General features: G+C 39.5%; 1 protein-coding gene across 3 annotated transcripts in view; it reads left to right on the forward strand.

The window, feature by feature from the left end:
- The window catches only part of PHF2 (PHD finger protein 2), a 170,177-nt gene that overhangs the window by 121,585 nt on the left and 25,060 nt on the right, over nt 1–23,532 (forward strand). For all 3 annotated transcript variants that reach the window (XM_089523013.1, XM_089523022.1, XM_089523017.1), the window contains exons 7-17: nt 358–520; nt 1,721–1,808; nt 2,915–3,021; nt 5,300–5,391; nt 6,271–6,360; nt 8,621–9,034; nt 12,330–12,449; nt 16,915–17,033; nt 18,973–19,151; nt 19,580–19,653; nt 20,613–20,770. In XM_089523013.1, coding sequence (XP_089379139.1) covers nt 358–520; nt 1,721–1,808; nt 2,915–3,021; nt 5,300–5,391; nt 6,271–6,360; nt 8,621–9,034; nt 12,330–12,449; nt 16,915–17,033; nt 18,973–19,151; nt 19,580–19,653; nt 20,613–20,770 — 1,604 coding nt within the window. The remainder of the gene's footprint in view (nt 1–357; nt 521–1,720; nt 1,809–2,914; nt 3,022–5,299; nt 5,392–6,270; nt 6,361–8,620; nt 9,035–12,329; nt 12,450–16,914; nt 17,034–18,972; nt 19,152–19,579; nt 19,654–20,612; nt 20,771–23,532) is intronic.

Genomic DNA, 23,532 nt, shown 5'->3' on the forward strand with positions numbered 1-23,532 from the left:
GGAGCATTGGTTTAAATAACATCCAGTTTGCTTATTTCTTTAGTAGCTAAACATATACATTGCTTCTCCATGTGCAGTATCCAAGTTGGCAAGCAACAATAAAATACACACAGCCAACTAAAATACAAGGGATAAAACCAGCTACCATTTTAAAAGCCATGCAGCTAAAGACACAGCTCAGCTCAACCGACCAAAGAAAGGCAGAGAAAGGAACAAATTGAAGGTAGTTGTGAAGCCACTAAAAAGAACCTTCCTCCCCAAATGTCCTTTGGATCCTGCTGGGACAGAAAGACTTCAAATGACTTAACAGTGTGATTTCACCTGATTTGGACAACAAAAGTACTCTTTCTATTTCAGGGAGAAAAAATATTTTATCTCATCAAACCAACTTCTGCAAATATTTCCCTTTATGAACGCTGGCAGTCAGCGGCCAATAATAGTGAGATGTTTTTTGCTGACCAAGTGGATAAATGTTACAAATGCACAGTGAAACAAGGACAAACACTCTTTATCCCATCAGGTAAGGGTGCTGTTATAATTAAACATGGGGTGTTTATACTGAATGTATTTCTTGATTTGAACCCTGGAGGTAGAAACCATGTGGAAGTCATGAAATTTTCAGCAATATTCTAGAGAAGTACCAGCCAGTAAGGTTTCAAATATCAGTTGGACAGCAGTATGTAAATGTGACTTTTGCTTTTTAAAACTCTGAAGAGAATACTTCAATACATGGAAGAAAACCCCCAGCACCTAGCCATTGAAATTCAGATTTATAGATTTATTTATCTTTTGAGAGGATGGAATGATGTGAGGCAAAATACATTCCATATATTCTGCATAATGCTAATGCACGAGTAAACATGTTATAATGAAATATCTTGGTGGAGGTGGGTGCTTATCTTACCTGTTGTGTTTCCTGAAGGCTCTTTCATCCTCTACCCTACAACTGGGCTACAAAGTTAGAGGTATAGGGGTATGTCTGGTAGAGAGTAAAGCTGCTAGCAAAGGACATCTCTAGGTGTCAGCATGGCTGCCAGTATCTTTAAGAGAGAACTGCTACCTGCAAAAAGCTACTCAAAGTGGTGGTCTTTGGACTGGTCCTAGCCCCCAATCCATTGGCTGCCAGTCCTGGGCAAGTATCCAGGAAAGAAAGAAACAGTTGTATGTGTTAGGCAAAAATATGGTACTGGTTCCTGGCACAGTGGGGGGAAATGGCCAGTTCTCCAGGTCAGATAGTTTGAAAGGACCTAGACTGAATCACTTTCCTATCATCCGCCACATTCTCTTCTGTAAAGTCTTCCCAGCTCAATTCAGTAGTCGTACTTGCTCAGCAAATGTGAACAAAATTATTCACAAAATTATGACTTGTCATAATGTCATAACAACAACAAGAACAACAACCAGCAATTATTATTATTATTACTACTACTACTACTCCTATTGCCCTGGCCAATTGAAGTAAATGTCTTCCCAGAGGAAATGATTCCATAGGTAACCTATGTAGACCCAAACCATGTAGGGCTTTAAAGGTAATAACCATAAAAAAAAACAAAAACAAAAACCAAAAACCTTCTTAGTTTTTTGGTGGTTCTCCAGGGGAAAGGCATTTCAATCACATTTAAAGAAACATCATGAATGAACACAGACCTTCAAGAATTAAGAGCCTGGTTTATTTCAGTTCAGTTTTTAAAGAGGAGCTGTTTCCCCTTCTCTATTTCAGGATGGATTTATGCAACTTTAACTCCTGTGGACTGCCTAGCTTTTGCAGGACATTTTCTACATAGCTTAAGTGTTGAAATGCAGATGAGGTAAGGTACTTACATTGTCTTTATTGGATAATATTTGACCACGTCAAAATCTAATTATATGATAGGTTGGATCCAAGCCAGGTATGTGCAGTGGAGTTGATGGAGCAGACTTCGTTGCCCCTCTTCCCTATGAGACCCCTCCAGCTTCCTGACAATGCTACCCAGAGGGTCAAGATAGCCTACTGAATGTTTCCTTTGCAAGGAGAGGGCTGAGCATGGGAATGAAATATCTGAAAATTGTATGTAGGTACTGTCTGTGAAATTAAGCAGATCATGCCTTCCCAATCAGCCCACAAAGCACATATCCCATTCCACCATGCTTTCCACCATACTTGCTGCATGCATGTTAATCTTGATCCAGTCCAATGCGTTTGGGAAACAACTAAATATTTTCTTAAGTTCTAATATAGCACTATACTGGTTTCCTTAACATTTTTTTTATTTCTCTTATCATTATGAGTTTGACCTCATAATGTTGAATTAGCATAAATGTTAAAAAAAAATCAGTGAATTTCACAAAACAAATTAGTTTTTCCTTTGTCACTTTGAAAAAAATTAATTGATAATTATAACTCTTAGCTCACTTAATAACTGACTGAAATTTTCATATTAGACATGATATGAATAAGAGGTTTTAGCTGCCTTGTTATGCACAGTTACCTAGGTGTAAGTTCCATTGAATGAATAGGACTTAATTATGTATAAACATGTATTGCACTACACATATATATTACAAATGTGAATTTTATATACTTGTTTTGTGATGAACAGTATATCTTTAAAAATATGGTACAGTGTACTGTGATAACTCTATACTTAAAATCAGCAAGAATTAATTGCAATTGTTTTATCAAGTTATTTTGTATACTGGTCAATGACCGAATAAATCTTACTACTAGTACTCAGCAAGAATTATATAAAGAGTTTTTTCCCCCTGTGATTATGCTGGTAATTTTCATAGCAGTTGCCAGGGCATAGCAGACTGTATTGAAATCAAAATGTCACACAGGTGTGTTACAATGCAATGATGGAAGAAATAATTCTTTTGTTTTACAAAGATGCTTGTGATCTGTTCAGCTGAAACTTTTTTTAACCATGTTTCATAGAGCATATGAAGTTGAAAGACGATTAAAAATTGTCAGCTTAACCCAGTTTCCCAACTTTGAAACGGCATGCTGGTACACAGGAAGACACCTGCTGGAATCATTCAAAGGTAAATAAAAGTGTCTCTTCTGTTTCCGTTCTGTGATGTCCTGAACCATAGTATTATTTACTGTGGATGCTTTTTTTAACCTCACAGTCACACTTAAAAGTTTTGAGAGGCAGCACTTTAGTAATGAGGTTCTACGATTCAAGTAGAACTCAGTGAAATAACTTTAAATACAAAAATGGTTTTAATGAAAAATTATGAAGTTTTAGCTTCATTATCCAATATGTTTTGGTCAGTTTTGTTACACTTACTTGTGGAAGGAGCTAAATGCGAGTAATAAACCAATAAACCAGAATTCTCAGCAATCCAGGCTTAGTGTCTAGTCTGCATGCAGCTGTTGTATTTTTATCTAATCTTTTATGTGAAGAGTCTCTTCATTTTCAAATGTTTATTCACAGTGTCTTTGGCATGAAGTGTATCACCCAGCCATAGAAACTGGTGCCAAACAGATCCCCATTTTCATTCAGTTAAACCTTTAAATTGCAATGCTCATACATGCAGTTGAAGGAGTTTTGAAACACTTCAAAAACATTGATGTTCCTATTATAGGAACAGGATGTTCATGCTGTACCTAATAGAAAATGCAAGTAGTCCCTGAACATGTAACACATTGCATAATAATCTCAAAATGCTACTTGCATTTTGTATAATTGTTAAAATATACTGCATGTTTTAGCCATGAAAGTGGTTAGGATTTAAGACACAAATTACATGAAAATAAACAAGTTTAACAGTAATCTCCTGTGTCTGTTGTTAAATGTTAATATTGACTAGTTCATATCATATTACCAGTGAAAGGTCTGCATGAAGAAGGATCCTATCCACCCTATTCTTCCTGCAATGGGGGAAGGGGTACAGTATGGCATAGAAATGGGACAGGGTTTGTAGAAGGTAATGTGGAGTCATCTTCCCCAAGTATGATATATTCATGCAAGCTACTCTGCCCAGCATTCCAGGCATTTCTTGAGGTCTACAGGAGCTGTGTGAGAGAAAGTGGGGAAGTCCACCTGCACAAGCATATAGTGGGCCCACCACATTCACTGGGGTTAGGGTCACAGAACCCCCCTGAAGGTGGAAAAACCACAAATAAAAATAACCCACTATTTTTTAACTGAGAGAAGAGCTGTCTAGTAATCTTCAGGTCCTCCAGCACAACACTATGTGTTATAAGGAGCCCTGGTGGCACAGTGATTAAATGCTGGTACTGCAGCCACAACATTGGGAGTTCGATCCTAGAGTGCTCCAAGTTGACAGAGGCCCTCTTCAGATTGGCCAGATGACACACACCCTGATTCCAACCCCAGGTCACCATGATGCCGCTCCACATGGTGCACGGCATCACGGTGCTTCATACAACGCAGTGCTGAAGGAGTGCCGTATAGCAGCACTACAAAGGCTATGGCGTCCTTTAGAGGACACAAAAAGGAGCCGCAAAAAGTGGCTCCTTTTAGCACCCTTGAAATGCCAGATTAGGACCATGGCATGAGGTTGCCACAGTCCCAATTCAGCTAAGAAAGGGGAGGCATCCTGCTGTCCCTTAGGGACTGTAGGTACAGCCCCTTAGTCTTTCATCCTTTCATAGGTCACTAAAATTAATACCCAGCTTGTTGGGGGCAATTGGCTTACATGTTGTAAACTGCCGAGAGTGCTTAAGTAATGAAATAGTATAGAAATGTAAAACTGCTATACTGTGGGCAACATCTGCCAGAAGGGGACCATAGAATTGCACTGGAGGACCTACAAATGCCTGGAAAGGTGTTCTCTCTAGGAATCTCTAGTTCTTCCAGTGCGACTTCTGCTGAATTTTGACCAGAGAGTCATGCTGCAGGAACTAGAGATTCCCAGAGAGAACATATTAATCAAATCCGTGAATAATCAAATCCGCAAAAGTCAAAGCCTCAAATGTGGAGGGCTGACTGTACTTTCAATCTAACTGTACTGAAGGCAATTCTAAATATCTGAAATAGTAATGTCTTGAATGACAATTTGAGCTTTGTTTGGACAGAGATTTCAGCCAGTTTTCATTTTCTCACCAAATAAGAAATTCATTATCAAGTCTTAACATGTTCTGAATACAAATATAATTTTTTTAAATTTCAAATTCAGATTTTAAACAGATTCTTAAATTTGGACCTGCAAATTTATCATCATAGATATACTTCTTTCAATTGTTTTTCAGAGTGCTTGCATATTTTTAGATTTCTCCATTGTAAATTAAATCTACGGTAGTAAAAACGTTTTGGCTTTCATTGAATGGGATTCTATTCTTTTCTGTGTTTAGGACTGCACAAAGCTGGAAAGCAACCTGCTCCTCATTTAGTCCAGGGAGCAAAAATTCTAAATGGTGCTTTCAGGGCTTGGACAAAAAAGCAGGTAAGTCTCTGTCTGCATTATAGGTTTGCATGTTACTCCAAAAAAGGGATGGGTATGGGAGAAATTTCTGGTAGCAGAAACAAAAGTACTATATTAGAAATCTTGAGTTAAAAAAAAACTAGATAAATTATTCGTATCTCAAATTTCCAGTAAAATATTATTATTATTTTGTATTATAGTCTATGTTGTGTGCCTTCAAATCATTTCCGACTGATGGTTACCCTAACATTTTCTTAGCAAGATTTGTTGAGAGGGGATTTGATTTTGCCTTCCTTTGAGGCGCAGAGAGTGTGACTTGCTCCAGGTCACCCAGTGGGTTTCCATGGCTGAGCAGGGATTTGAACCCTAGTTTTCAAGGTCATAGTCCAGTGCTCAAACCACTATGAAAAACTGTGTCATAGCATAGTCTATACAGCTCCAAAAATAGCAAATATAATATAAACTGCAGAGAAGACTTTGGGGAGTGAGGGGAATCATGTCCTCTTCTTGCCAGAGGGTAGCCTTAGTGACAGATAAGAAACATACTGGCTTGCATTGGAATGAATAAAAATGACTCTGATGCAGAATTAGAAATGGGGATCCCTACATGGAAAAGGAGTATATATAGAATCATTCAAAACAGTGTGGGAAGTGTCATGCAGCCTTCACTAAAAAGGGAAACTAGTTTCCACTTTCCCCTGTGGAAGGCTCTGCTGGATCTAACCCATTTCAATTCATAGAAGGGCCCTTTCTGTTTGCAGAAACAACCCTGCTGTATTTGACTTTCTTTTGAACCAAAGTGCTTAGTAACATTTAGTCATGCATGATTTTAACAATGTGACATTATAGTGTCTCTTGACACACTTTTAAGCCTTTGTATTTTGCTTTGTTCTATTCAAGGCTTTAGTGGACCATGAAGATGAACTCCCAGAACATTTTAAACCAGCACAACTCATTAAGGACCTTGCCAAAGAAATAAGATTAAGTGAGGTTGGTATTCTGTTTTAGATGTCAATTGCTTCCTGCATTTCTCTGTACAGTGCCAAATGTTATGCATCCCTGTATTTAACAGATGGATCTTTTGACACTAATTCAAACCCAAAGGTTCCCTGTAAGGCTAGCAGTATTCTTCTATACAAACAGAGACACTGGTGTATTTCTATAAGAAACAGATTGCATGCATCCTTATGAAGTTTAACCTTTATTTCTGGTTTTAAATCTAAAAAAAACTGTATTGCCAGGTTATAACAATTGGTTGAATTGGATGACATGTATGGCCTTAGAAGCAGTCTCCATCAGTAATCCCTTTTCTGTTAGAAATCCCTGTTCTGTATAGTATATCTGTTCTCAAGTACATCTTACACTGGCACCATATACTGAGTTTGGACCTGATTTGTTGGTTTATTGGGTATTGGGTAACTTCCCAGAGAGAATACAGATGTTAGCTTTGCTGAGTTCAAGAATAGATCTGTCTAGGATAGTAGCTTTCCTCTCACTGAAACCAATGGAAATTAATTGTGCTTACTCTGTCAATGAGTTCTTGGTCAGACCTACAGATTTACATAAAGACATAACAACTGACTTGATGGATCAGAGCAAAGGCACACTAGCTCCATAGTAGCAAGTAGTTGTTGATGGGAAGTCCACAGGTAGGACATAAGTGAAGTAACATTTTCTCACTCATAGTGTTCCTGCTTGTATAAACTATATAGATCCATTCTGAGTACTAGTCATTTAAAGCCTTTTCTTTCATATCCCCTTTCATAGGAGTCAGAACTGGCACTAATTATTACATTTTCTGGAAAGGAATTCCATAGTGTTCACTTTGGCTGCTGCCACACTAATGCAGTTTGACACTGCTTTAACTGTCGTGGCTGCATCCAGTGCAATCCTGTTGTGGCACCAGAGCTTTCTCTCTGACTGAGAAGACTAAATAGCTCACAAAACTACAAATCCCAGAATCCCATAGCATTGAACCATGGGATTGTCATACTGCATTCATTCTGCAGTGTAGATGCACCCTCTGTGCTATATGATGAAGTGCTTCTTTCTGTCTCTCACCATTCAGTTTCACTAAATGAACCAATCTTCTAATACTATGAACATGTAACATATGGATTTTGATAATTATTAAAATAACAGCATAAATAGAAAATAACTTCATTTTAATTTGTCATACACTGTTAATTTTTATTGTACATCTTTAATATGTTTTTTTTTTACCTTGGGGGAAAATATAATTCAGTTTGATTTCTTCGATGCCAACTGATTTGACTTGCATTCTCTTAAAACTGATTAGCATTTTTAAACAAAGCACTGCCTTCATTTCTCTTTCATTTCCTATTGTTTTAGCAAAAAGAAATAAAAAGAGAATACTCAGATGTTAGAAATTGTAAAAGCAAGAACAAGGGAACAAGCCAAGCAAATAATAAATTACCGCCTTTATAATTATAATTAGGGGGTAATCATTTTTCTAACACAGATTGCATTTCTGAATTATGCAAGTATATGACTATTATATCTGTACATTTCTGCAGAGTTTCTACATGGCACTGGACCACCCCTTTATGTTTTGCCTTTGAAATCTGTAGAAATTATACAGAGTATGCTAGAAAATAAGTACATACTGCTATGCTGATGCTCAGTATTAAAGTCTTCAACATTCATTTAAATCTTTACAATAGATATAGTAGGCTTATTAGGTTGTGCATTTCAGAAAGGCTAATAAAACTGACAGAACCATACACTGTTGGTGTTCTTGTGTGCCTTCAAGTTGTTTCCAAATTAAGGCAACCTTAAAGTAAACATCACTGGGTTTTATTAGCAAGATTTGTTCTGAGGAGGTTTTGCCATTGCCTTCCTTTGAAGGTGAAAGTGTGTGACTTACCCATGATCAAGGTCCCTCCATACTTAGCTTCATCCCCTCTGCACTAGCAATTTAGAAATCCAGAAATGATATGGGATAGGGAGGATCACTTGGTTTATCAGCATCAGAATCTGGATCAAAATGTGATTTTTCCCATATGATTCTGTGCCTTCCTCTGTTTCCTACATTTCATCATTGATGGAGAAATGTGGTCAGAAAGCATGGAGACATAAATGGGAATTTGGTAAGTCAACATTTATGTAAGATCCGTTCATTTAATGAGTTTCCTCAGCTTAAAAGTAGATTTAGAACACACCATGTAGGGATTCAAGGATCCATTTTTGACAGCTTGCTCTGAATCCTTGTCCATGTTCTCTTCTCTAGAATGCTTTGAAAGTCAATAAACCTGAAGTGAGTGCCAGTGTGAATGTTGAGGAGGTCAGTCCAGTGGAGAAAGAAGAAATACCATCGCCTGCACCACGGACTCCACCACCCCCACCACCCCCACCATCGCCACCTCCGCCACCACCAGTTGAAAAAGCCCCCAAGAAGAAAACTCCAAAAGCAACGAAAGTCCCCAAACCTGCTAAACTAGCCAAGCCTCCCAAGCCACCGAAGCCCCCCAAGCCTCCCAAGCCTCCCAAACCGCCCAAGGCACCAAAGGTGAAGGGTGAAGGGAAGAAAAAAGGCAAGAAAACAAAAGAAGCTCCTCCTCAACCTGCCATTCCTAACTTGGACCTTCTTGAGGCTCACACAAAAGAGGCCCTAACCAAGATTGAAACACCAAAGAAGGGAAAGGTGAGTAGAGATGTTCAGAAAGAACAATTTGTGTCTGAAGAACCCCTTATACCTTGGGAAGGGGTAGCAGTGCTGGACCCACCCCTAGGTCACACATTGTATGGATGTCCTGGACATCCATATATTGACTGAACAGGGGAAGTTTCTATATACTGTATTAGCTTCCAAGGGTGATAGAACCTTGGTTGCACAGGTTTTCAGCTCCCTTAATGGTCTGTTAGCATAGATCAGACAGCTATACTTTGATACTTTGACACGAAATGGTAGATGTAGAGTGCTTCACTGGCTGAGGGCCTTACTACTCCTTTAAAGGCATGGGCCCTTGGTGCAATTTATCATGGAGTCAAGCGGTCAGTCTTCCAACTGAGAGTTTATGAATTGTTGCTGCTATTATCCCTGTTGTTGTTTACACAGATTACACAGTACTGTAAATATTGGAGAAACTGTTACTAAAACATATGATTGCTGGTTGGAAAACTATGGCCTAATACAGACAGCACTTTGTGGTGTGGTGGCGGCGAAACTAGGATTAGGGACCGCGCACCAATCACATGGTCCCTAACCCTAGTACAGAGTGGTGGCATACTAATGGCAGCGTCCTGTGTACACAGGTGTCACCATTGTAATGTAAGTGCTGCGCAGCGTCTGTATGGCACCGCCCGTCGCTTACATCACGAGTGCATCAGTAGCAAACTCGTGGTGTCACTCTGGCTCCTTAAAAAGAACCTGGAAACACTGGGTTCTTTTTACTCCGGAGGGAAGCCATATGGTTTGGTGGCTGAGGCTTCCCTCCGGAGGGAAATAAGCCGCTGGCAGTCCACCCTTTTGGGGCGGTCTGTCCCATACCTATGTAAATAGGTTTGAAATCTGGCAATTAGCCATCTATAACAAGGAAAGAAGGTGCACACAGTTCTCTAGACATGGAACTGCTTTATATATATTTCAGACTGAGAAACTATTCATAATAAGCTCGAAGACTGGCAGGTTTTCATTATTATCTTGGTTTTGGCAGGTTATTCATGTCAGGGATGATGGGAGTTGTAGCTCTTCACCTCTGGCTCGAACTCACCACCTTGTTACGCACCGGCGCTGACCAGTTTTGGTCAGTGGTTAAAGCTTTGCTCTAAAGCAGCAGAGTTACAGAGAATAGGCTGAAGACCCTGACAAACTCTCCAAGCCTTCTCACTTTTGCTTCCACAGAAGTCTTCCCACTTCTTCAGGATCCAGCTGGCTCTTGTATCTTCACTCAAGACACCAGACAACTCTGTAGTCTTATATAAAAGATCTACTTTATTCTACTATATACAGCTCCAAAACTATCCAACACAACCCCACTACAACTCCTCACTACTATCCACTACTACCCACAAAATACATTGGGATTCATAGCCATTATTATAGTCATTGCAAAATACCACCCACTGTTGTCTGTTTCCACCCAGTGGGCGTGTACATCCACTCTCATTGGCTCTCTTGGTTCAACCCACAATTAATGATTTCATCATCTCAGCCTTGACCACTTAACAATTCTCAGGTGTGTTCAATTATCCACTTTACACTTCTGTCCTTGGCATTTAGGACTTGTTAATTGCATTACCTTTTACACCTGTGTGGCTTCTAATTGCTTCTGCTGAGTCATCCTGACTCTCACATACATGTTTTATTTCTTTCACTGTATATCCCATGTTGCTTTTTCCTTAACAATTCATAGCATAGGGAAATAATTTTCTGTTTCCTCTAAGCTTGACATTTGATGTTGTTATTGTTGTTGTTGTTGTGTGCCTTCAAGTCATTTCTGACTTATGGCCATCCTAAAGTGACACTATTATGCAATTCAAAGGGGCATGCTGTTGTTTTCCCAAGGCTGAGGGAATATGATTTGCCCAAGGTCACCCATGGTTTCCATGGCCAAGCAGGTATTCGAATCCTGGTGTCCAGAGTCATAGTTCAAAGCTCAAACCACCACACAATGCTGGCATTTTATGTAGCTGTCTATAAATTCCTGATACATTTTCGCTGTTACTGTTCTGAGAATTCATACTGACCAAATTAGCATATGTAATTAATAGAAGATAAACTAGTTAACAATCAAAGTGTTAGGAATGTAGTTGAAAGTAAGCACATTAAAAGGAAAATGCACTAGCTCTGGTTAGACCCTTGTTATCTTCACACGTGGAGAGTGATCCTTTGCAATGGACCATGCAGAAGAACTATATGTGAGGGTTCTTCCCACCATCAAGAAACCGGGTACAGTGGACCCTTGTTATACGCTGGGGTTTGGTTCTAAGATCCCCCGTGTATAACAAAATCCGTGTATGCTCAAGTCCCATTAAATATAATGACATAGCAAAATGGTGTCCCTTATAAAAAATGAAAAATCAAGGTAAATTTATACTTTTTTGGGACATTTTCAAACCGTGTATGCTTGAATCCGTGTATAAAAAATCCGTGTATAAGAAGGGCCGACTGTATTTCAAGGTTCTTAGGTGACACAGGCCTCCACTGTAACAGAGGAGATTATCACATGGGATTAAAAAATGGGAGAAAAATGGAATACTCCCATCACTATAGCACGATCATGCAAAGATTTTCTCCATGATGTCACACTCATCCTGTATAACGTATAATTATAACCTTTAACTTCTCGTAACTACTCATTCATGGGGAAACCCTGTGAATGGTTTGTCAATAGTGTGAATGAAGCACTATTGGAAAAGTGTGGAAAGTAATAACGATGCATTCACACTGTTGGAGATCTCTATCGGGGACCTTTTCCCAGACTGTATTTGGACGCAGGCAATTCATTCTCATTGCTATGTTCATTTTTGGAGTAGATTTCTTTCTTATTTTCAGGTATAGTGCACTATTTTATTTGAACTGGATATATATTATGTTCTTAAATATGGAAAATTTATTTTGTTGTGTTTGGGATGGAACCACATTTTTCAGACATGCACAATAGCATGATAAGGATGCATGCACAAAATGTCCAATCATGATCTACTAATGATACTGTAACATGATTGGATTTTATTTGTACAACCTGACTGTATTTTTGCTTCATTTTTATTTCATAATTATAGCACAATTGTGTGACTATGTGGAACTATAGAGCACTATAGCACTATCCTTCCATTATCTTCCAATAGCACAACTGTGGTAGAATTGGCACTGGTGGGCTCTCCACTGAAGTTCATCACTCCACATTCCTAAAGACCTAATAGAGCTTCTGCATTTGAGATAATCTGTTGATTTGAGTTTTCTTTTGGTTTTTTTCTTTGTTTATTTGAACTAGGCTGCCAAGAATGCTGTGAGTCCTCCTAATAAAGAACCTGCTGAAAAGCAAAATGAGGTGGAGAAGTTTGAAATTCGGGAGCAAAATAAGACCAAAACAGAAGCAAAATGGAAATATAAGGTATGACCCATCTTCTGTGCTTCTACAGATGTTTCAGTTCATTCTTGAGATATATGAACTAAGTTTCTGTTGAAGATATTTTGGGAGAAAGCAAGGCTACAGGGGGTATAAATTGTACCCCAATAGTTCTCCTTACCTGTCTTTTCTTTTTCTTTTTTCTTTCTTTTTCTTTTTCTTTTGCTGCCTATTTTATAAAAAAACAACAGTAACAATGTGATTGTTTTCTTGCCGGTAATGATTATGTCAGTCATTCAGACACCACATGATGGCATGCATATTTATTATTATGTCAAAATACTGGGAGAATCAACCCTGTTCATATTTGCTCTTGTGAAGTGTATATGTGGAGTGGACCCTTCCCATCCATGGGGTTCAATTCTGGACGGTTGCACTCCATATTATTAAATGTGGTGACCAGTGCATGTTAGCCCATCAATGTGGCTGTATTTATTACAGTTTGATGTACTGTGATTTGTGGTTGTTGTTGTTGTTACCATCCAGTGCAGGGGGTGGTGAACGGCCTTGCCCTCATGCCCAGACCACTGTATATATATATATGTACAAATGAAAAAGGTAGAAGTTGAAACACTTTGCTAACACATAAAAATAGTTGTTTGTTAATCACTCTACTTGTCTCGGGCAGTGTGGTTTTATTTTTAGTTCTGGAAAAATTTTGTACATTTTAAAGAGTGTACATTTGTGTAAATGTGCAAAAATGAAAAATGTCAAAACAGTTACATTGTCACATAGACTGGTAAAAATGTAGTAGCAACTTCAGGTAGGTTGGTTGTGAGTATGGATTGTGGCTAGCTTCACAAAGGAAAAAAGGCAGTGGTTCTATATAGAGACTTTCTGTGGAAAACCTACCGTATATTCTCAACTATAAGTCGACCTCGTATATAAGTCAAGGGCAAGTTTTGGGGCCAAAATTATGGCTATTGCTATGACCTGTGGATAAGTCAAGGATAAAACTTAGGGTCATATAGCAAAGGCTCTAAAAGATGAAGCAAAGCAAAACAATGTCAAAGAACTTACAAAAGTCCAACTGACATATCTCTTTGTGCTTCCTCTTAAGACTGGATGAATGAAAGACTAGAGGGGGTCGATGCTTCACATATTATACTCTTGCTTTTCACAAGGGTATGGTTCCTTCTTTTAAATAAGAGTTAAGATACAATACTTGCATTGACCCATGGATAAGTCAACTCAGGTTTTTGGGTTCAATTTTTTGACCTAAGTTTCTAGACATATACATGAGTATATACAGTAACCAAAAAATTATTGCTGCCTCATTCTGAATGCTAGGGCAGGATCTCATGAGGGGGCTTCAAAATCTTTGAAAGGTGTCCATTGCCCTGAGTTTGTCTTAACCAAAATCTTGATAATGGCAAGATGTTTTCCCACATCCCTAATCAATGCCAATTCAAAATGGGCACATTCTTATTTATCCCATTACCTCCATTTCCAGACCTCTTTTGAGCACTCTTACTGTCTCCCAAGAGGAGGGGACAATGTGTAGGGGATTTCTGGCTGCAAATATGTTGCATTTTATTTTAAGAAAAAACACGCTTCTAGTTGTAGCTCAACTTTAGTAACTTACTGGTCTGGAAAACAACCATGAGCCAAACAGTGTGGTTGAGATACATAAGCAGTGGTGTTGCAAGGGGAGTGCAGACCGCATCAGGTGACACCCCAGAGTGGGTGTCACGAGTGGGGCAGTACACCCAGAGGGAATGGCGTAGCTATTGTGTGAGCAGGAAAGGGCATGTTCCTGCTCACCAAGCAGCCACACAGACCCTAAACAGGCCCTCTGAAGGCCACAGCACTGCCCTCTGTGATTGCTAGGGGTGGTGGTGCACTCGTGCCAGATCCTGAAGGCCTTTTCCAGGTGGGAAGAATTGTCTTAGGGGCTGCCTTCAGGGTCTGGTGTGGTTGCAGCCACGATAGAGTTGCCTTGGAGACCACAACACTCCCCCTTCAGCAGTGGTCTGGGCATGAGGGCAAGGCCGTTCACCACCCCCTGCACTGGATGGTAACAACAACAACAACCACAAATTACAGTACATCAAACTGTAATAAATACAGTTAAAATCATTAAATCAATAAAACAGTCATTACCAGAGCCAGAGGTCATGGGCAATCTTGGAATAGTCCAAGTCAGTCCAAATTGGGGAGGGGGGGGGCTGGGTCAGTCAGTCAGGGAAGGCCTGTTGGAAGAGGTCCATCTTGATGGCTTTTTTTAAAGCAGTCAAGGTTGGTGATATATTGGATCTCCTCCGGCAGGCCATTCCATAATTTAGGAGCAGCAGATAAAAAGGCCCTCTGAGAAACCATAACCAGCCTGGTCTTTATTAGCTGTAATAAGTTTTTTCCACAGGACCTAATGTGCGGGGTGGATTATACGGAAGAAGGAGATTCCACAAGTAGGCTGGACCCAAGCCATGAAGGGCTTCAAAGGTCATCACTAACACCTTGTACTGCACCCAGAAACTAATAGGCAGCCAGTGAAGAGATTTCAAAATTGATGTTATATGGTCACCTCTAGATTTTCCAGTGACTGATCTGGCAGCCATATTTTTAACTAACTACAGTTTCCAAACTAGGCACAAGGGTAGCCTCATGTAGAGCGCATTACAGAAGTCAAGTCATGAGGCTACCAGCCCATGTACTACAGTTTTCAGGTCCCCTGGTTCCAGGAAGGGTTGCAGCTGGCGTATTAGCCAAAGCTGATAACAAGCACTCCTGGCCGTCACTTCTATCTGGGTAGACATCTGAAGGGACGAATCCAGGATCATTCCAAAGCTGAGAAGACAGTCCTTTAGGGGATATGTCATCCCATCCCAGACTGGTTGACATATCTCCATACCGGGATTAGGGGTCTGTACAATGAATACCTCCATTTTATCTGGATTCAGTTTTAGTCTGCTTTTCCTCACCCAGTCCATTACCACCTTAAGGCATTCATTCAGAGGAGAGATGCCATCCTTAGTCTGAGCACCAAACTGAGGCATGGAGAGATATATCTGGGTGTCATCAACGTACTGATAACAACCCACGCCATGTTTCCGGATGATCTCCCCCAGCAGCTTTGTGTATAAAATACGATTGGGGACAGAATGGCATCTTGAGCGATACCAAATTTAAGCTCCCTTTTAGAAGAGCAACTGTCCCCAAGCATCACCATTTGGAATCTGCCCAATAGGATTGGAACCACCACAATGCAGTGCCCCCAATTCCCAGTTCTCCCAAGTCTTCCAGAAGCATACCATGGTCAATGGTATCAAAGGTTGCTGAGAGGTACAGAAGTACTAGCAGGGTCACACTTCCCCTGTTCCCTTTTTGATACCAAGATGAATATCATCCATTAAGGCGACCATAGCAGTCTCAGCTCCATATCCTGCCCTAAAACCAGTTTGAAATGGATCCGGATAATCTGTTTCATCCGAGACTGCTTGGAGTTGAAGAGCAACACCCTTCTGAATTACTTTGCTCAAAAATGGGAGATGTGAGACTGGTCTATTGTTGTTCCTGTCCAAGGGGTCTAAGGGAAGGCTTTTTCAGAAGCAGCGTACCACCACTTCTTTTAAGCAAGATGGAAACTGGCCTTCCCTAAGAGATGTATTAATAATGTGCTTCAAAAGTGTCATTGTTGCATCTCCACCTTGGACAACCAGCCATGAAGGGCAAGGATCGAGAGGGCAAGTTGTTTTCTTCACACTGCCGACATCAGCAACATCACTGTGTATAAGCATGGATCCTAACCAAAACTACATTCTTTCAGTTGAGTTTTACTCCAAAAATGGTACCATTAGTAAAAGAAAAGATGAAAGCCATTAAAACAAAACAAAACAAAAACACAGTGTGGTCCAATTGGCTTGGCCCACCCATAACTGCTTTCTGTTGTGGAAGGCCCATATTTTAAACCACTGCCTTAGCTTTGTGTCTTTAGAGATTTACCAGATTTTTAAAGATAATTTTTAATATCTTTAAAAATTACTCACATGGTCCTTCCTTCTTTGCAATCAGTAGCCTTCCTATCTGAAATCTAGACCTGAAATCTAGAAGTGATTGCACATTTCAAGTATCCATCTGACTGCTCTCAAACTAATTTTTAAGGCTAAAGAGGGTGGTGGTTGTTCCTTTGCATTATTTCTGTACTTCATAAAGATTCAGTGTACTACTGCTTTATTGCAGCTAAATGATGGCAGTTCCAGCATCCTCACTGCTGTGTTACTGTTAGACTGATTCTGGGCAGCACTACTTCCAGATGATCCAAAATACTGATTTCCCCCCTTTTGTGACAGATTTTCTGATGGAGACAGATTTTATTATGGCAATATTTGCATGTACACTGTGTTACCTATGTGTGTATTGTAACTGGCACATCCTTTAACTGGCACACCCAAATATCACACAGATAAAATAATTGTTATCCTGAACTGTTTTCTGTTTCTCTACATTTCAGAACAGCAAACCTGATTCATTATTGAAAATGGAGGAGGAACACAAATTAGAGAAGACACCTTTATCAGGAAACAAGGACAATAAATTTATGTTTTCATTTTCCAACAAGAAACTGTTGGGGTAGGTACAGTTTTGGTGATTTGCGATGATTAACGCATTTGGAACATGTTTATTTGGTTAGATGCTTAGTTTGTCTGTAACTGGATACACCAAGCACAGTAGAAAATAGCAAAATATGAAAATCATGTAGCCCATATAAGAAGCCCCTCTGTGGGCACATGTGCCAGGTGCAACCACAGAATTGTGATCACAATCAGTATTGTAGGGCTGGCACATCTTTAACTGGTGGTCACAAGTATCATGCAGTTGAAAGTTCCAGTGAAAATGTTCATTAATAGTTATCTGAGGACTGGAGGAGCTCTTGAGAAGCATGTACTTGGTGGCAGGCTATATGTTTGTGTCCACCACAGCATACAGACTTCAACAAACCTGCCTCCCCACATCTTATAGTTGGTGCTCATGACTGAATTGGACTGACTAAATTTAACTGGTGTACTGACAATAGAAGAGGTTATTGGCAGAATCATCAGAGTTGATGTATGTGTTGATTGTTTGGTTTTGTGTTTTGTTTTGCTATATAGATTTGTTCTACTGTGCTTAAATATCCTAAAGGCACCAAATTCCATCTGATCTCAGAAACTAAGCAAGGTCAATCCTGGTGGTGCAGTGGTTAAATGCCTTTACTGCAAAGCCTGAAAAAACTTTGAACTTGGAGCTGGAAACTAAAAAGATGACCTTGTCATACCATAAGATTGTGAGTTCAATACTAGCCAGGGCTCAAGCTTGACTCGGGCTTGCATCCTTCTGAGGTTGCTAAAATGAGTACCCAGCTTGTTGGAGGCAACAAGCTTACAGTTGTAAACCGCTTAGAGACTGCTTAGGCGGTAGGAAGCAGTATATAAATGAAACTGCTATTGCTATAGTGCTTGGGTGGGAGACTGCCAAATAATATCTGGTTCTGTAGGCTAAATTTCAGGGGAAGGAACTGGTGTGGTAAAACCACTTCTAAATATTCCTTACCTAAGTATTCCTTACCTAAAAAGTTCCTGTGAAAACCATGGGATTACCATAAATCAGCAGGCAACTTGAAGACACATACACACACATTTGTTCTGGGTCTAGAAATGGTATGGGCCATTAATTGAAACAGATTAACAATGATTATGACAATGATTATGAACACCCATCATTCAGAGTTTGCATGTTTCATCATCATATATGGCTTGGCTAAAATGCCTTTTTATACTTTCCAGTTTAAACAAGCTCTGCCAATCTAAACAGGTAGATCTGTGAGCTTGGGTTTATTGTTCTGTTCTGCAGTGCTGTGTTGAGACTGGTCCTGGGACCTGAACAGGCCAGCAAGGTGGACCAGAGGATGCAGCACACGAGAGAGCTCCAAATAAGCATCTTGGTATGACAAGATCATCTTTTTAGTCTCAAGCTCCATGGTCAAAGGTTTTTCAGGCTCCAGGTGTTAGCTGTGCTTGGGCTGAATGTATTTTCTATAGGCACTACTGGTTCCTCAGCCTCTGAGTCTGCATCTAGGCCTCTTCTGAACTCATGGGCCATGGCTGAACAATTTCTGGTTTTGTTTGTAATTGTAATTTGATTCTTTACTTCCTTTTTAAAAAAGTGATTTTTTAAAAAAAGTTTACTATGTATTAATTCATTAATTATTTGCACAGTTAATTAAATACCCAGATGTTATTAATCTGAAGGCAATGAGTGAAAATTAGGATAGCAATACAGAAATATAATGCCTGCTGTTTTATACTAAATTATGTGGAGTCTGTAGTTTCTCTTACTAGTGAAGTCTAGTTTTGATTTGTGCTCATTACAGTTAACAAGTAATAATAAAAATGAAATGTTTTGCATGCTTCTCTACATATACTCACCTGTTGATTATATGATCCTTCCATTTCCTGTTCATGGAAAAGAGAGAATGTGATGATCTGGCCCATTAGTGTCCTTTCTGACAACATCTCTGTTGTTTAAATAGTTCAAAGGGAGTGAAAACACAGTTGAATCCTGGTATATTTGGATCACTGCAAAATTTCAAAGAAGATAAAACAAAACCTGTGAAAGATGAGTATGAGTATGTCTCAGATGATGGAGAACTGAAAATTGATGAATTTCCAATTAGAAGAAAGAAAAACACTACAAAGAGAGATTTGTCCTGTAAGATTGATTTTTCTTTTCTGTTATGAAAACTGCTGCCTAAACTAGTGATCTATCTGATTGTAGCAATAGGAATAAGTTAGAGCTGTTTAGAAGCCATTCAGAATTCTTGCTTATGGGCTGGGTGATCCATGTGTGGCTGATTAAAGAAGGTAAAACTGAGCTCAGTGCCATGCGATTTGCCCACACATAGCAGAAACAGGCAAGCATACATGGGATTTTTTGTTCTGAAGATGACTTCTGGGTGTGGCTAGGTGGGAAGGATAGTTGTTTAATCTCTTGTTTGTATTATGTTTGTATATTTTGGATAGTAGAATTATGAAGAGGTGTCTAAAGGCCTTTTGGCATAGGTTGCACATGTAAAAGTGGATGAACACTAATACTGTTACTAGCAAGGTACATATTTTTCTGTTTCAATTTCTTTCTAGTTTTATCAGATACAAAAGAAACTGCACATCCCACACCAGTGAAGAAATCAAAGGTGGAATCTGTATTGTATAAGGTATTCTGTTGTTTTATTAATGCTGTTCCATATGCACTTTTATTCATAACAAATATTGTATTTGGATGTTGCATGTTGACCATTCTTACGTGACATAAAGCTATATTGTTACTTGTTATAGATAGCTTTGTGTACTTAGTCTTACATACTTAATCCTATATACTGAAAAGCAACAATGTCAAATTAATGGTCACTGGTGGCTTCCATGACATTGTGCTGGTGAATCTTTTTTGAGTTTTAGCTGAAAGGAGCTAGGCAGGGTGCTGGGCCTATTTGAGGAATAGATTTCACAGCATTGGATAGCTCTTTTAAAGTCTGAACTGAAACCCAAAGTGGATTCACAGATCCAATGACAGGGAAGCCATCAGACCCCACTCCATCTGTTATTTTACAATCAAAATGATCTTTCGGTCATGTCCTATGTGTCACAAGCAGAGGACTGCTTAGGACTTTCCCCTTTCTCTTTCCCCCCACTTGTCATCTTTCCGCCCTCTCCAGATCTGCTCCAGAGGGTCATTTTGCTGGGGTGGAGTGGGGAAATCTCTTCTGCCTGTGATGTCTATAATTCTATGGGCAGACAAGCAGCATTGGGCATACTATGATGTTTATTTTCTTTGGAGGGATTGTTGGAAATTAGCAGTTTTCTTAGATTGATTGAGTGACAAAACACATGCCATGCAGGCAAAAGCTCCCATGATCAGTTCCTACATTCTTTCTGATGGGCTAAAGCAGACTTTCTGAAAGCCTGGAAAGCCTCTGGTAGTCATTATAGAAAAATCAAGGCAATGTGAACCAATGGTCAGATGATATAAGGCAGCTTCCTTTGTTTCTAGATCATCAAATGAATTCTTATATTGCCAGGGGAGGGGAAATTAGGAGATGCTAGCATCACACCACAAATTAAACAATTCAGTATGGCCCTTTCAATTTTAAAAGATCTTCTCTCACTGACTTTCCAGAGTGATGACTCCTCAGATGAAGATTCTCTCCACATTGACACAGAAGCCAAGCCAGGGCGCAATTCAAAAGGAAAGAAAGAAACTGGAAGCTCAGCAGGCATCCTGGATCTTTTGCAGGCAAGCAAAGAAGTTGGGGGTTTAGAGTATAACACCAACAGGTAAGTATAGAGTGTCATCTGCAATGCAGTTAGAATCAAATGGTGTTGTTCTACTGATGGAATTGCTTCCATCAGAGGAACCATGGGGAGGAATGTAATTTCCCCTCCCCTTAGTATCCCAGCTTGTCCTCAAACCCTGGCTTCTGAGAACACCCTGCCTCAGAACAGGTTTTTAGAAAAGGGCAGCAAGCTAAAGGTGTTGTCATGCTTGTATTTGGCTACTAGTGTTATGCTGGATTTGGGCTTCTGCTGTTGTCTCATAGAATCATAGGTTTGGATGAGATCACAAGGGCCATCCAGTCCAAACCCCTGCCATGCAGGAACTCACAATCAAAACATACCTGACAGATGGCCATCCAGCCTCTTTTTAAAAACCTCCAAAGAAAGAGACTCCACTACTCTCTGAAGCAGTGAGTTCCACTGTCAAACACTCTTATGTCAGGAAGTTCCTCCTAATGTTCAGGTGGAATCTCTTTTCCTGTCGCTTGCATTCATTGCTCTGTGTCCTATTTTCTGGAGCAGCAGAAAACAAACTTGCTCCATTCTCAATGTGACATCCCTTCAAATATTTAAACAGGGCTATCATGTCACCTCTTTACTGTCTTTTCTCTAGGCTAAACATACTCAGCTCCCTAAGCTGCTCCTCATAGGACATGGTTTCCAGACTATTCACCATTTTGGTTTCTCTCCTCTGGACATGCTTCAGCTCACGTATGCATATTAGCCAAGACTTTCAGTGGCAAACATGTTTTTGTTTTGTATAAATTCTGGTGGTGGTGGTGATTGGCCCGAGCTCCGGAGGAAAGCAACTGTAGGATATGTGTGTAAAACCATTACAAAACTGGAATCCTGCCTACAAAAAGGCTGAAAATCTACCTAAACAATAACAGTAACAAGAATTATTTATTTTAAAATAAATGATCAAGAAAAAATGTGAACCATTTAATTCATAGAACTAAATGTGTTCGATTCATTTGTTCATTTTCCTAATCCTTTAGGAGGAGGTGCTTGAAAAAACTGGCTCAAATAGCAAACTGTTTTGAAAATTAATTTCTCCAAAGGCAACAAAAATGAAATGGGTCTCCCTATTTGTTCATTTGAAACAATCTCATTGCTTATGTGCCACCAACTTTGTTGCTGTGTAAACCTTTCTGTAAGCATGTGGACTGAAGTGTTTACTAAACAGAAAATCAAAGTTTGTAGTAGACAATTTCAAATGAAAATAGATTTTCACTTGAAATGAAGTAGTAAATCAGAAAGCAGTGAATTTAAATGAACTGTGAAGGCAAGAGGCAATGCTTTGGAACTGGAATATGCAGACCTCAAGCTGTTCTAGGGCTTGGTCATACATTTTCCCTGGAATTCTTTGCAGTGCTGTATTCTAGCCTGGATTAGCACAAGGGGACTATTTCCATGTGATTCTGTTCCATGTTACTGTGGTAATCCATGTTACTGTGGTAATGTATTAAACTAGGAATTACATGGATGGATGTAATTTTTTTGAATGTTTCCCAAGCCAACATACCTTACCACCAATTCAATATACTATGTGTATAAGCCAATTTAAATTGAAACTGAAGTCTCTCCAAAACGATCTTAGAGCTCCTTTAGCCAGTATATCCCCAGACTTGAGGTTCCACAGCATTGATGACTTCGCATTAAACATCTCAATGCATTCTGTAGGTAGTTTGGTATCAGTGTGCTATATCAGTTTTGCTTTTGGAGAAGCAGCTGAGATTCCTGTCCTGTGCACTGAAGCATAGAATCGAGCTTTAGATGAATGCATTTTTCAGATTTCCTTTTTCCTCTCAACTTTCTTTGTCCTTCTTTAAACTAAATTAAATTGTGTAGGCTTCATTCTCTATCATTCCCTGCTTATGAAACTGCTTATTGATTAATACTGAATAAGGCCAGTAGTGTTCCATTTTCTCATGCACAGGCTATTCTAGATGTCTCTCTGTATTCATTCCATCGGTTTTCTCTTTATTTTTTGTGTTCTTTCTCTGTAATCTTCAGTTCCTTCCCTTCATTCCTTCCTTCTGAATAATCTTACCAACCTTGTCCCACAGAATCTCTTCTGGAAGAAACAACAGCTGGTTAATACCTTACTGCAGTTACCTCAATTGTGATCTGTAATATTTTGTTGTACAAGCAGAAGTGATCTGTAACATTTTGCTACTTCAAGAGAAGAACAAGAGGTCATCACTGCACTTCCCGCTACAGAAGCTGGATTAACAGTTGAATCTTACTTTGGTATAGGGAATGAAAAAGTATTCTTATCTGAGGGCATGAGGGCCATTAGAGGATACAGGACAGGCTGCCCAGAATGCAGCTTTGCTTTGCAATAGAAAGCAGATGCCAGAGGTTTGGCCCTCCCATCATAATGTCATTTGCTGCTAGAGGTGAACACCTCATTCTGCCTCATGTCAGGGTATATTTCTGGAATTCTTTTGTGTTACTACACTTTTGTATGAAGATAAAACATCACTTAATGGAATTCACCTAACAGTTGCGCATTTCTAACTACAATGTTTCTGAGCCATTCCATTTCTTGCCATTTGGTTTGCTGAGAAAATAATTACCAAAGGTCCCTCCTCTCTAAATCACATGTGAACTTCACAAATTTCAGTGTTTACAAAGAGAAAGGTTTCAAAAGCTATATGGAATTTCATCCATAATGGTAGATGAAAGTTGAAGTGCCCTTCTTCTCTGAGCTGTATATTGTTTGCGTTCCCAAATTTTCAGCTCAGTTATCTGATGCA

This window comes from Sceloporus occidentalis, unplaced genomic scaffold (assembly GCF_023333645.1).
Source record: "Sceloporus occidentalis isolate IW3139 unplaced genomic scaffold, rSceOcc1.0.p SCAF_1, whole genome shotgun sequence".
NCBI classification, from domain to species: Eukaryota; Metazoa; Chordata; class Lepidosauria; order Squamata; family Phrynosomatidae; genus Sceloporus; species Sceloporus occidentalis.